General features: G+C 37.9%; 1 protein-coding gene across 4 annotated transcripts in view; it reads right to left on the reverse strand.

Annotated features, from left to right (window-relative positions):
• Positions 1-425: 425 nt before the first annotated feature.
• Positions 426-12460, reverse strand: part of LOC134803729 (uncharacterized) — a 29055-nt gene continuing 17020 nt past the window's right edge. For all 4 annotated transcript variants that reach the window (XM_063776543.1, XM_063776544.1, XM_063776546.1 and 1 more), the window contains 5 exons: positions 10185-10310; positions 6057-6211; positions 4497-4542; positions 2328-2910; positions 426-1798 (listed from right to left, as the gene is read on the reverse strand). In XM_063776543.1, coding sequence (XP_063632613.1) covers positions 1504-1798; positions 2328-2910; positions 4497-4542; positions 6057-6211; positions 10185-10310 — 1205 coding nt within the window. In that variant the 3' untranslated portion in view covers positions 426-1503. The remainder of the gene's footprint in view (positions 1799-2327; positions 2911-4496; positions 4543-6056; positions 6212-10184; positions 10311-12460) is intronic.

Consider the following 12460-nt stretch of genomic DNA (forward strand, 5'->3'; position numbering starts at 1 on the left):
TATTAAGTACATTATTTATTAAAACACAAATAAATTACAATTTATTGTAATAGTTTTAAGCCGTTCGTAATTTTGAAACACTCATTTATGATTTTAGGGTTACAAAAAATATTTAGTCGTAATTTAATGCAATTTGGCATAATATTGAGTAAAGATTACCACCGTAAAAGCCAATGTTCCTCACGGGTTTTGTGTTAAAAAATAATCCCCATTTGGTCAGCAACCATACAAGGAACAAGGTTATGGTTGGGCAAAAATATGCATTTGACATTTATTTAACACACTTTCAATTTGATTCACATACCGAAAAAGTATAAAACGTTAACCTTTAACATAACTTTGCCCACCGCGTCATAGTTCAGTAAAAGCGATATAACTTATAGTTACTTTCTGTAGAAATTTATTTCGCTTTTATTGAACTGTGACGCGATGGGCAAAGTTATGTTAAAGGGCAAAGTTGTATACTTTCGCGGTACATATAATGATTATTTACTCCAATATAGCCAAAACTAATAAGGCAACGTTTTTATGTCTATACCCCTTTTCAGCAAAAATGCCTTGAAAGGCTTTTCTAAGTGTTCAGATATTTTTGACAACCCTAAAACCAGTCCCAGGGCTGTCCCTTAACTCTATTCTAATTTCATTTTAAGTCTTTTCATTGTTATTGGACGTTGTCCGAACAAGCACTCATTTAAGTTTTTCTCAAAGGCCAATTTCATTAAATTTAAATATAAATTTTATAATTAATTAATTCTAATCACAATTTTAACAAATAAAAACAGTTTTTTTAATTGATAAAATTGCGCGCTTAGTGTTATATTAAAATTAAAATAAATAAAATATGCCTCAGATTCACCCTTTTCAAAAGTTACCCTTAAAGGAAACTTCACTGGCAGAATTGGGTAAAAGTAACTCTTTGGGTTTTCATTGCGGGGTAAGTATGTTTTCTTTGGAATTAGGAATTAGATTATAATTTTTATTTATTTAAAATAATATAATGAAATCTTTGCTTATTCTTTGGCAGTTAAATTTTTAAAAGGTCGTATACACCTCAGTTTATATATTAATCCAATTCTTCTTAAATGGCCATGCAGTTTTATAGACCTGATTTTTCAGACCTTATCCAATCATGCCCAATTTGGACCACTTATGGGCAATAATTACTAGTGCAAGCTTTCAAAAATATATGCTCTTGCATATAACCCCGTTGCGTTAGATAGCATCATCAGCACAACTTGGCGTCCATTAAGTATAAAAATGTTGGTGGGCAAAGTTACTTACTATGTAAACGGTAACTTTGCCCATGACTTTAACATGCAAAAATTGCTAGTGACGCTCCAAACAAGTAAACAAACAGGTATTTTAAGTCATTAGTAAAAAAAAAACTGCATTCAGTAAAAAAACACATTAGTGTTTTAGCAGGTTTCTTTGACTTAAATAATTTGTCTGTATTCACCGCTGTAAAAGTCCAATCTAGCAATATTTTGACTGACTATAGCTATCCTACTCATGCACGGTCATATCAATAGCCGAATCATCTTTCTTCTCCCTATCATCATCACTAGAGACTCCTGGAAAGCTCAAAAAATGCTTCCCAAAATCCGTCTCCTCATAATCTTCCCCACTCTTTGCCTCTTCGAATTTTTCTAGAGGGAACTCGAATTTCTCTTCTTTCTGCTTCTTGCTGTTTTCTACGAACTGCTTGAGTTGCTGCGGCATGGGGAAGGAGGATTTGATGTGGCACCGCTTCATCCAGTTGCGGAGGGACTTGCGGGGGACTTTGTGGGTTTGCGCGGCTCTGAAATTAAGATTAATAAATATATTTAACAATTTTCGGTGCTTTTATGGAAAAAAACGACTATACAATTTTAAATCCCGATACAGATTGTTCATCTATTCTCTAAAAAATATTTAATACAAGATCAATGTCTCAATTGTCCTTAGAAACAGGATATCGAAAATTTTAGGTGGCTTTCCATGAGAGGAGGGTCCTTATGATTTATGTGCAATCCCAATGAATCTTGTAATTTTTGATGGAATGGTCCTTCTGTGATGGAAGCCACATATGGACCCCAAAGAAAACCTTGAATTCAGACAACAATTTTGGAGATTAGTACAATTTTGACGTTTGATGTTAGCTAAGCCCCTTGACACCCAAGGACGATGTATGGCGTCCGCAATCACAATCAAAATTAACTTCTTAATTTAAAATCTTAAGGTTTTTTGGCTGGCAAATTTAGATCCCTGGGACTCAAGGGGTTAAGACCGCATTTTTGTCTGAACTGGCCAAAGTAATACATATTTTATTGCACGTAAAAGCAACTCACCTATAAATACTCCCCCCTTTCTTGACATCCATAAGCGCGGCCCACATGGCCTCATTCGAATACCGCCGGTTCGGGTTAAACTTGCCCATCATCACCCTTTCCAAATCCTTCCGCGACAACCCAGACGAACTCACTTCTTTCCCTTCCAAGAATTGATCCAAATCCGACTTCAGCACAGTCTCCCCTATATCGACGTTCCTATCTTTAAAAATCGGGGGCCGCCCTCTCCTACGGATCTGTTTTTCAAGAATCTTAGGGAAATCTTTGGCTACTTTCGGCTTGGGAATCAGTTCTACTTCAGATTTTTGGTTTTTGTAATCAGGCTTCGGCTTTTTCTGACCGCATTTGAGGAGAGATACTTCTAATTCCCCGTTCTGTTCCAGCCAGGACTTGTAATAATCGTTTTCAGTTTTGTCTTTAGGTTCCTCTTGGAAGCCGTATTTAGTGAATTCCTGTCGTATTTCTGTTGCGTTCATTTTGGAGAGTCTGTTAATGTAGTCGGAGTTGGCTTTGGCCAGGTTTTGGAGCTTCGTTTGGAAGAATAGCTCGCTTTCGGGTTTTACGCGGAGGTAGTTTTGGCGACCTAAAATTAATTGCAGGGTGAATGTTGATAAAGTTTGAATGGAGCCCTTACAGACCTGCGCCGAGAACTTTTATAAAGACGTTTAATTTTAAAATAAAACGTGTCTATCTTCTCACAAACCTTACAACTACTACATGAATTTAACCAATCAATATCAAAGTAATAGCTGTACAGATGTAGTTCATAATTGTTTTCCATCGTATTTTCTCGGAAACGTTCGTTTGTCATGCTACTTCAGTCAACCTCAGTACTTTTTGTACCGAGACTGACTGAAATAGCAAGACACGTTCGTTCTTTTCGTAAAAATACGATGGAAAATAATTACCTATGCATTACATCTGTTTATATTTTTTTATTTAATTACAAAATGTATTCGATCAAAACCAGTGTCATGACATTTTTCTGTACAAAAAGCTAAATTTCTTGAAGGTCTCGCCATAAGTCTGTAACGGCCACGCGTCCACCGACTACGCAAAGTAAATTTCAGTTTGTAGTATAGAAGTGAAAAACAAAATAAAATGTATTATTTCTTATAAATGTTAAGTTGCGTTGTCAGTAGTAGCTGTTATTAAAATAAACTACATTAAAAGTCCTTCTTTGACATTTTACAGAAGGTAGAATACACTAAAAATTTACTGTTTTTCTTAAACAAGCTTTTATTTTGTAACACAAGTTTGATTTTTGCAAATCTCCGTTAATTTCATTTAAAAAATCCATTTGACTTCACTTATTTTATTATTTGAAATACCTCAAACACACAATAAAAGCTTGTTCACACCGAACCATGAATGTCTTTCACAAAGACTGACATGTCTGTAAGATAGCCCTGTCAGAAATTTAAACATAAACCATTAAAACACATTCATGGTTCGTACTACTAAATACCAATCACTATTCTCTCTACTAGTAATAAATAAAACTGGCCTACCTTACAGACATTCTTTTTTTATCAATGTCCATTCACAATGAGCCTTCACACACTTTACGGACATTTAACACGCGCGATTTAAAAAAAGAAATAAAAAAGTTTTTTTAAGCAAGTGACATAGTCACATTGCAAATAAACATTGGTTTAAAAATAAAAGAAATGGAAAGAAACATTCATAATGTAAGTTTTTTTTCACCAATCATTATTTGTTTTACGTAAACAATTGTATTTCAATAATGATAAGATCAGAGCACAAAAAATGTCACAAAATGCGGTTGAAATAAAAAAAAACATAATTAGTATAATTATACTTAAGAATTCTTACATTTCATTTTATTTGTTTCGAAAAAACAAACTACCTAATTTCAAAAACTTGACAGTTAATTGGCAAAATTGCTAAAGTGAATTGATAAATACGTCCATCTTTGCCCATAAAGGTAACTTTGCCCACCAGTAATATGGGCAAAGATACGTTATATGAGTACAACTCGATTCACGTAAAATGTAACTTTTTAAAAAACGAATTGTGCAATCCAATTTCTCCCTTTATGACTATTTCATAGTAAATTTTTTTTCGCATAGTAAGTAGTATAGTTTTTTTGTGCTTTGACCTTAAAATGAATTTTGAACTAATTTAATTAAAAGAGTGTAAGCTTACCTGATGGTTGTCCTAGACTGCTGCCGGGTTTTCCTGATTCCTCGTCCTGAAAAGGAAAGGTTTTTCAGTTATATAATCATACAGCAGGTACATCTGGTGCTACATTACGACACCAGGTGCTATAATAAGCCCATTACGTAACTGCGTCGAAAATTTAAAGGGCCGTATGTACTAGGCCATAAGACTTTGTACGATACACGTGCGAATTTCCTATTTTTCGCACTTATATCGTAAATAACTATTATTGTATGTAATAATAACTTCTTCGATTTTTACCAATGATAAGTGTATATTAAAGCATGCCAAGGCGTCTAGTTGCGTTTCCGTTTGGTGTTTGAGCGGTTTAGGAATTACTGCTCATGTTTTAACGCCATCTACACCTTAATTAACCTTTGTCAGAATGCACGAAGGTTGATAGAGTTAGACCAAGAAAAGTCTGCAGCGATTCTGATAGCCCACGCAGCGCAAGCGTCATAATTTCATAGAAGTTTGACCACAGAATAAATAATAGTACTGCCGTACAGAAAGGAAACTTCCCACAAAACCGAAGTTTGACAGCGGTTCAGGGTCGAATCATGCTATCCCTTTCTAATACATGGCACTATCCCTTTCGGCTGTTTAGGGTTGTCAAAATTCAAGTGATTATCTTATCTGTGGTCGTGCACGCAAAAGGAAGTTAAGTGGTGCCAACCCTAATAATTGCTCGGAGCAATGCTGAGCCGAGTTTGGCCGAAGTCAGGAGCTTCGCACCCCTGGGTTGACGTTTAAAATGACACCTGTACTGCGTGGGCTATCAAAATCGCTGCAGACTTTTCTCGGTCTGGCTCTACTGGGCTGTAGCCGCGGGAGCCAGTTGAAGTGTTGGGCGGCGAAGGGTTAACCCCTCGTATGCTTAGACACGGATCCGCGAGTGGGAATTTAATCTATTGTTTTAAATATCAAGGTCACTATTTCAATGATCAAATTTGACAGGCCGCAAAGGACCATTTACGGATTAGCGCCATCTAGCGACAAGTTACGTAACCAATCTCATTATATTCCATGTTCTCGTGGTCCAACTCGCCATAGTACAGCCCGTCCTCCTCGACTGTTTCCTCTTTAACTTCCGCTTCATCTTGCTTACGTTTCATCCAACGCCATCTAGCGTGGCCGGGTAAGATACACCAAACTAAATCTAGCGCCATCTAGCGACAATTGTAACTAACCTCATTATATTCCATGTTCTCGTGGTCCAATTCGCCGTAGTACAGCCCGTCCTTTTCGACAGTTTCCTCCTTTGACTGCTGTTTCATCTTGCTTGCGTTTCTTCCAACACCATCTAGCGTGGCCGGGTAAGATGCACCAAACTAAATCTAGCGCCATCTAGCGACAATTGTAACTAACCTCATTATATTCCATGTTCTCGTGGTCCAATTCGCCGTAGTACAGCCCGTCCTCCTCGACCGTTTCCTCTTTAACTTCCGCTTCATCTTGCTTGCGTTTCTTCCAACGCCATCTAGCGTGGCCGGGTAAGATACACCAAACTAAATCTAGCGCCATCTAGCGACAATTGTAACCAACCTCATTATATTCCATGTTCTCGTGGTCCAACTCGCCGTAGTACAGTCCGTCTTCTTCGACGGTTTCCTCTTTGACTTCTGCTTCATCTTGCTTACGTTTCTTCGTGTGGATGGGGCCGTTGGTGGGGGTTTGTGGCTGAGGGGGGGCGGGGGGACCTGCGATAAATATGTTTTGTTCATATATAAAGATAAAACTATACTAATATTGCTAGAAAACAGGGGCTAATGAATACAAAGGCCTATGAAAGAAAGAATAGGGGATATTACTGCAATGTTCTGCCGCCAGAGTGCAGCACTACCGACTCTAGTAAATTCATAGACTTTCTTATACCACAGAATAAATAATAGTACTAGGTACAGAAGACTCACTCTCTAACAAAACGCGTCTGTTACGATCAGCACAGATATGGCCGCTAGGTGGCGACAGCGCCACGCGCGGCTTATGGCTAGCCACCAAATTGGTGTGGGACGGATGTACTTTTAGCTACCTGTAGCAAAGCGACGAAATCGCGGAGTGAGACACGCCTGCTTATACATACTGTGCCTTAAACTGTTTTTTAGGGTTCCGTACCCAAAGGGTAAAACGGGACCCTATTACTAAGACTTCGCTGTCCGTCCGTCCGTCCGTCCGTCCGTCCGTCCGTCCGTCCGTCCGTCCGTCTGTCACCAGGCTGTATCTCACGAACCGTGATAGCTAGACAGTTGAAATTTTCACAGATGATGTATTTCTGTTGCCGCTATAACAACAAATACTAAAAACAGAATAAAATAAAGATTTAAGTGGGGCTCCCAAACAAGAGGCCGGTATATGAGGTTTTCGATTTAGATCTCACTTTGTAACCATAATTCGTTCAATAAATGTTTAATAATTGCATTAAATTACACGTAAATTTGTTCACGAAGAAACCGAGTACCGACTCTTCATGCCATTATATTTTTAATTTGCTGTTATTCTCTACAATTACAGTCGAATTTAAGTATTATGTTCCTTCAAAACTCGCTTAAAATGAAAAAAGTTTAAAGACTCATCTTTAGTTATGTATACCTATGTATCAAATGTTTTATAAATTACCTATAAAAAGCAATGTTTTATTTCGATTAGGTCTACATTTTGTGCATATTGCATATCTGAAGTATTTTCGTACTAAACTTGAAACTTTCGTTGAAACTAAATAAAATAATTATTCCAAATGTACAGTCGCCTGCAATTTATGTTACACAACGAAGGCCGCAAAAATATCTGACACGATCTTATTTGTAGAACCATAAGACCATGTCACATATTTTTGCGGCCTTCGAAGAGTAGGTACCGTCATTATCACCAACATTGCCCGCTTTTTTTTTTAAAACGAATTTCTCAAAAAACGTCACATCTAATGACTTTTTTTGCTCAGCACGTCCATTGTGATCAAACGCATCAGTTTATTTGAAAACAAAATATTTTTTATCGTGTTTTTACCCATTTTTTTGCGTTTTAGAGGGCGGGCAAAGATATCCGGGGTTTTTGCCAACATTGCCCACGTCAATTTGGTATTCAAATACAGCTCGTATGATGATGATGTCTAAGGATCGCTTAAAGGTTTTGGGCAATCCTACCATTCCCTGTTAATAACTTACCACATAAGTGTAAAAACTTTTAAATAAATTTGCTGGGCAATGTTGCCTACCCGTTTTTGCCCATTTCCAAATAAGGCTCGCCTAAGCATTTTACAAAGGCTAGGGTTGTCACTTTTGAGAAAATCTGTTACAATAGTTTAATAATATGATTTTTGTTGTGTTTTTCATTCGTTAACGGGATAAAACATCTAAATAAAGGATAATAAGACAAATAAATACAGTATATATTTATAAACTTATTTTAGTGTACAAACATAACCTTCTTTTACTTGCAAAGTTGGGTAAACTAGATGAAAGTGACAACCCTAATCCGTTTTTGGTGGTGGGCAATGTTGGTATGGATGCCAAATTACCGGATTACTTTGCCCACCGCTAAAACTTTTGTGTATTTAGGCCTTTTTAGTTTAGATCTCAATAGACATAATCTATGCTTCATGTGTTATAACTCAAACCCGGAAATATTTGTCAAAGGGTTCTCAATTTTTTCTACTTGCATTCATTATTTATAAATTTTTTGCCCGCCGAAATATACCCTATATTAGGCAACTCGCTCAAACTCAAAATTCCCAAGTCAAGTTATGCACAAGTTTGGTATATAGTTTTGTCAGAAATATAACCTATTTTCTACTAAAAATAGCAGGGTGGCCATAACTATTATAATTTTTTCTACATTAACGAATTTGTTTAAAATTGTCGTTTTGGGCAAAGTTTCCCTGGAGGCAAAGTTGGCGCTAATGACGTAACATATTATTGCAGGTGACTGTACATAAATGTTTCGGTGATTTTGAGATTATTTTCCAGGTTAGTTTACTAACAATCAAGTTATGCAGATACCGATTTCGTGAACGTATAAGTAGTTTAGTACCGCTATTGTTTAGCCACACCGATTATTTTTGAAGGTAAAACTGTACCGGTTGAAATATAAAGATATTAAAATTACAGCAGGGACAACCATTTTTTATAGGTGTACCTAAACCATCATTGGCCGAGCGTTAGCAAAGGTCTCCGTTTCAGCTTGGGCAAAAATGCTTTTGTATGTGTCCTTTGCAGATCACATTTCTCAACTGATTCTCGTGAAAATTTGTAAGCAGGTTCGATAGAACTATTCTGTTTCGCTTTATCCGCCAAAATGGAATTGCCACCCTGCTGAAACTTTATTTATTTAAATTCCTATTGAATGCATGGATTTTGCACCTTATGAAAAAACGTATAGAGTAGTAAATAACATTTTACATCTGACTTAATGACATCTTGTTTTATTCGCTTTAATTGTACAAAACGCGTATCTCGACAAAGCAATATTAGGTAATAAAACAGTCAACAATCAAATGAATTAAATAGGTACGTCACGTGTGACATCAACAGACAAGGAAAGCAAGATTAAATGCATTGTTTCTCTTTCATCTTTCAATGGAACGCTTTTACCCTCAAAGGAGGCTAGTGGTCAATACTAAACTAAATGTCCAATCTTAAAAAAACGTGATGGGTCACTGACCTGTCCCAGTAAAGTGAGGTAGTGTGCGTGAAGTGCGCTTGTGTGTGAAATGGGGTAAATTGACAGAATCTGAAATTTTACCCACCGCTACCGTCGCCTTAAGCAACGTCGGGCGGGGTCAGTACTTGGATGGGTGACCGTTTTTATAGATAATGGTACGGAACCCTTCGTTTGCGAGTCCGACTCGCACTTGGCCGGTTTTTTGACAAGTTTTCACAGACAATAAAATATGACATTGATGCATCAATAAGGCGGTTTGTTAACAAGGGCCTACCGGGAAACGCGAAAATCGAAATTTAGTTATCTGCCTCTATATGCAAGAGTGATAGAGAGGCAGAAACCGAACTTTCAATTGTCGTGTTTCACGGTAGGCCATGTGATTGACGTAGTGACGCAAGATGTGTCATTGATGTTTGTTTACTGTATGTGCTAGTTGTGCCACCTACGCAGAGCTTTGCCTAATATTCCCTATTGGCGATTACTCGATCGACAAGCATTAAGTTAAGGTTAGAATAAATTTTTGTAAAGTGGAAAAATTACTGTCTTGGGTGAGACTTGAACTCACGACCCCTGGATACTCCAGTGCTCTGCCATCTGAGCCACCAAGACCTCATCCATAGCCAGCAAATCTTTCCACCATATTATAGGTCAAGGGGACCCTTAGCGACATCTACCGCAAGAGTGATACACTTCTTAAACGGCTACCGGAGTTCCAAGTCATATTGGAAATTCACCAGTTACGATGTGCTAACCATACTAATTTTAAATTTTTAACAAGCAGATACTTCTGCGAACAATGCTATTAAGCTTAGAATAAATTAAAAAAAAAATGGATAAATTTAATAAATTACTGTCTTGGGTGAGACTTGAACTCCAGGGGTCGTGACTTCAAGTCTCACCCAAGACAGTAATTTTTCCACTTAAAAAAAAATATTCTATGCTTAATAGCATCGTTCGCAGACGTTTCTGCTTGTTAAAAATTAAAAATAAGCATAAGTTATGATGACGATGACATACCGTTGGTAGTAGCTTCACGTTGCGCGTGCGCGACCAGGGCCTCGGTGGCGACAGTATAATCTTTGCTGTCTCGCTCTGGTTTGTTCAGCTCGGAAGCCAAGCCACTGCTGTCGCTCGAACATAAGCCTGGAAAAGGAAACCGTATTACAATGATGGAAAATAAAAACTTATTACGTTTCTATTGACTTTTTCTATCAGCAAAGAGAATAGTGTATAGAGTCGGATCGTCAAAATAAATTATGTAGACGCTGTAAATTTACTGCCATCTTGCGACAGTAAATAAAACTGTTAGAACGCCATTTGACTTTGATCCTAATTCTTTCTCTGATATGTGTTAAGAGCGCTCTTACAAGAAAAGTCGAAATAATGCAAAATTGATGATACTAGTCGACGAAATTCAGGACTTTGCGCTCATTATTAGAAACAATGAGTACTTGTTCCAGTAAAAGCGTCTTCTTATCTTTATAAATATCGTTGTAAATATTAGAAAAAGGACTTATTAAATTAGTAATGATTTTTTTTCTGATGGTCGTTTCCGAAAAACCCCGTGAAGCACTGAATGGCGAGCTCTTATTTGGAAATGTTGAGAATTTTACTCTGCTAAACCTGGCTATTTTGTATTACTAATACCCTGTACTTTAGGCATATCAAACTATATTTTTCCTACATACCTTTGAGAAAGAGAAAATCAAAGTAAAACGAACTCGATTTTCTCTCCGAAACAAGTGTCAATTCCTACGAAAATCTACTTAATATCGAAGTCATTTTCATACTCAAGCAATCTGCAACGTTTGCTTATACTGTTGGTATACATTAGTGTTTATGAAATTCTACTATAATTTTTTGGCAATTTTTTGAAAACTACTCTATATTACCGATGACGCGCGCTGCGCCAGCTCAGTGCCGCGGCAGAGCTTGTAGAGGCAGGGCGTGTGTCGGTCGGCTCCGCACATTTTCAACGGCGACGACGAGGTTTTTTATCATTGTGTGCGGCGGGCGCCGTGTAAAACGCTATACTGTGTGCGTGTAAACCGCAACGAGAGACTTTGATCCTAGCACTATTTTATAGTATTATAATTTATAATGGTACAGTTTAATAAACTACCGGACAGGATTAAAAATATTTGAAACGACCTGACATTCTATATGTATTTATTTGACTCAAGATAGTACTCAGGGTCTGATGATGGAGCCGGAAGGTGGTCACCGGTACCAATCAACCATGCAACTAAACCACTTCGTGCTTGGGCTCGTTTGATTCGGCTCAACAAGATCTTTGACTTAAGATAGTACTCAGGGTCTGATGATGGAGCCGGAAGGTGGTCACCAGTACCAATCAACAATGCAACTAAACCACTTCGTGTTTAGGCTCGTTTTATTCGTCTCAACAAGATCTTTGACTTAAGATAGTACTCAGGGTCTGATGATGGAGCCGGAAGGTGGTCACCGGTACCAATCAACCATGCAACTAAACCACTTCGTGTTTGGGCTCGTTTGATTCGTCTCAACAAGATCTTTGGCACAAGATAATACTCAGGGTCTGATGATGGAGCCGGAAGGTGGTCACCGGTACCAATCAACCATGCAACTAAACCACTTCGTGTTTAGGCTCGTTTGATTCGTCTCAACAAGATCTTTGACACAAGATAGTACTCAGGGTCTGATGATGGAGCCGGCAGGTGGTCACCGGTACCAAACTACCATGTAACTGAACCACTTCGTGTTTGGGCTCGTTTGATTTGTCGCAACAAGATCTTTGACACAAGGTAGTACTGAGGGTCTGATGATGGATCTGGAAGGTGGTGACCGGTACCAATCAACCATGCAACTAAACCACTTCGTGTTTGGCTTCGTTCGATTCGTCGCAACAAAATCTTTGACACAAGTTAGTACTCAGGGTCTGATGATGGAGCTGGACTGTGGCCACGGGTACCAGTCTACCATGTAACTGAACTACTTCGTGTTTGGGCTCGTTTGATTTGTCGCAACAAGATCTTTGACACAAGGTAGTACTGAGGGTCTGATGATGGATCCGGAAGGTGGTCACCGGTACCAATCAACCATGCAACTAAACCACTTCGTGTTTAGGCTCGTTTGATTCGTCTCAACAAGACCTTAGACTAGGGCTTGCAATTCGAATATTCGAATATTCGAATTTGTCGAATATTCGGCCTGTTTTGATATTCGAATATTCGGCCGCTCAGGTTTCGAATATTCGAATATTTTTTATTACTATAAAAAATCTATTTAATCCGCTGCAGTTACAGTTTCTGTGT

This window comes from Cydia splendana, chromosome 27 (assembly GCF_910591565.1).
Source record: "Cydia splendana chromosome 27, ilCydSple1.2, whole genome shotgun sequence".
In the NCBI taxonomy this organism is placed as follows: Eukaryota; Metazoa; Arthropoda; class Insecta; order Lepidoptera; family Tortricidae; genus Cydia; species Cydia splendana.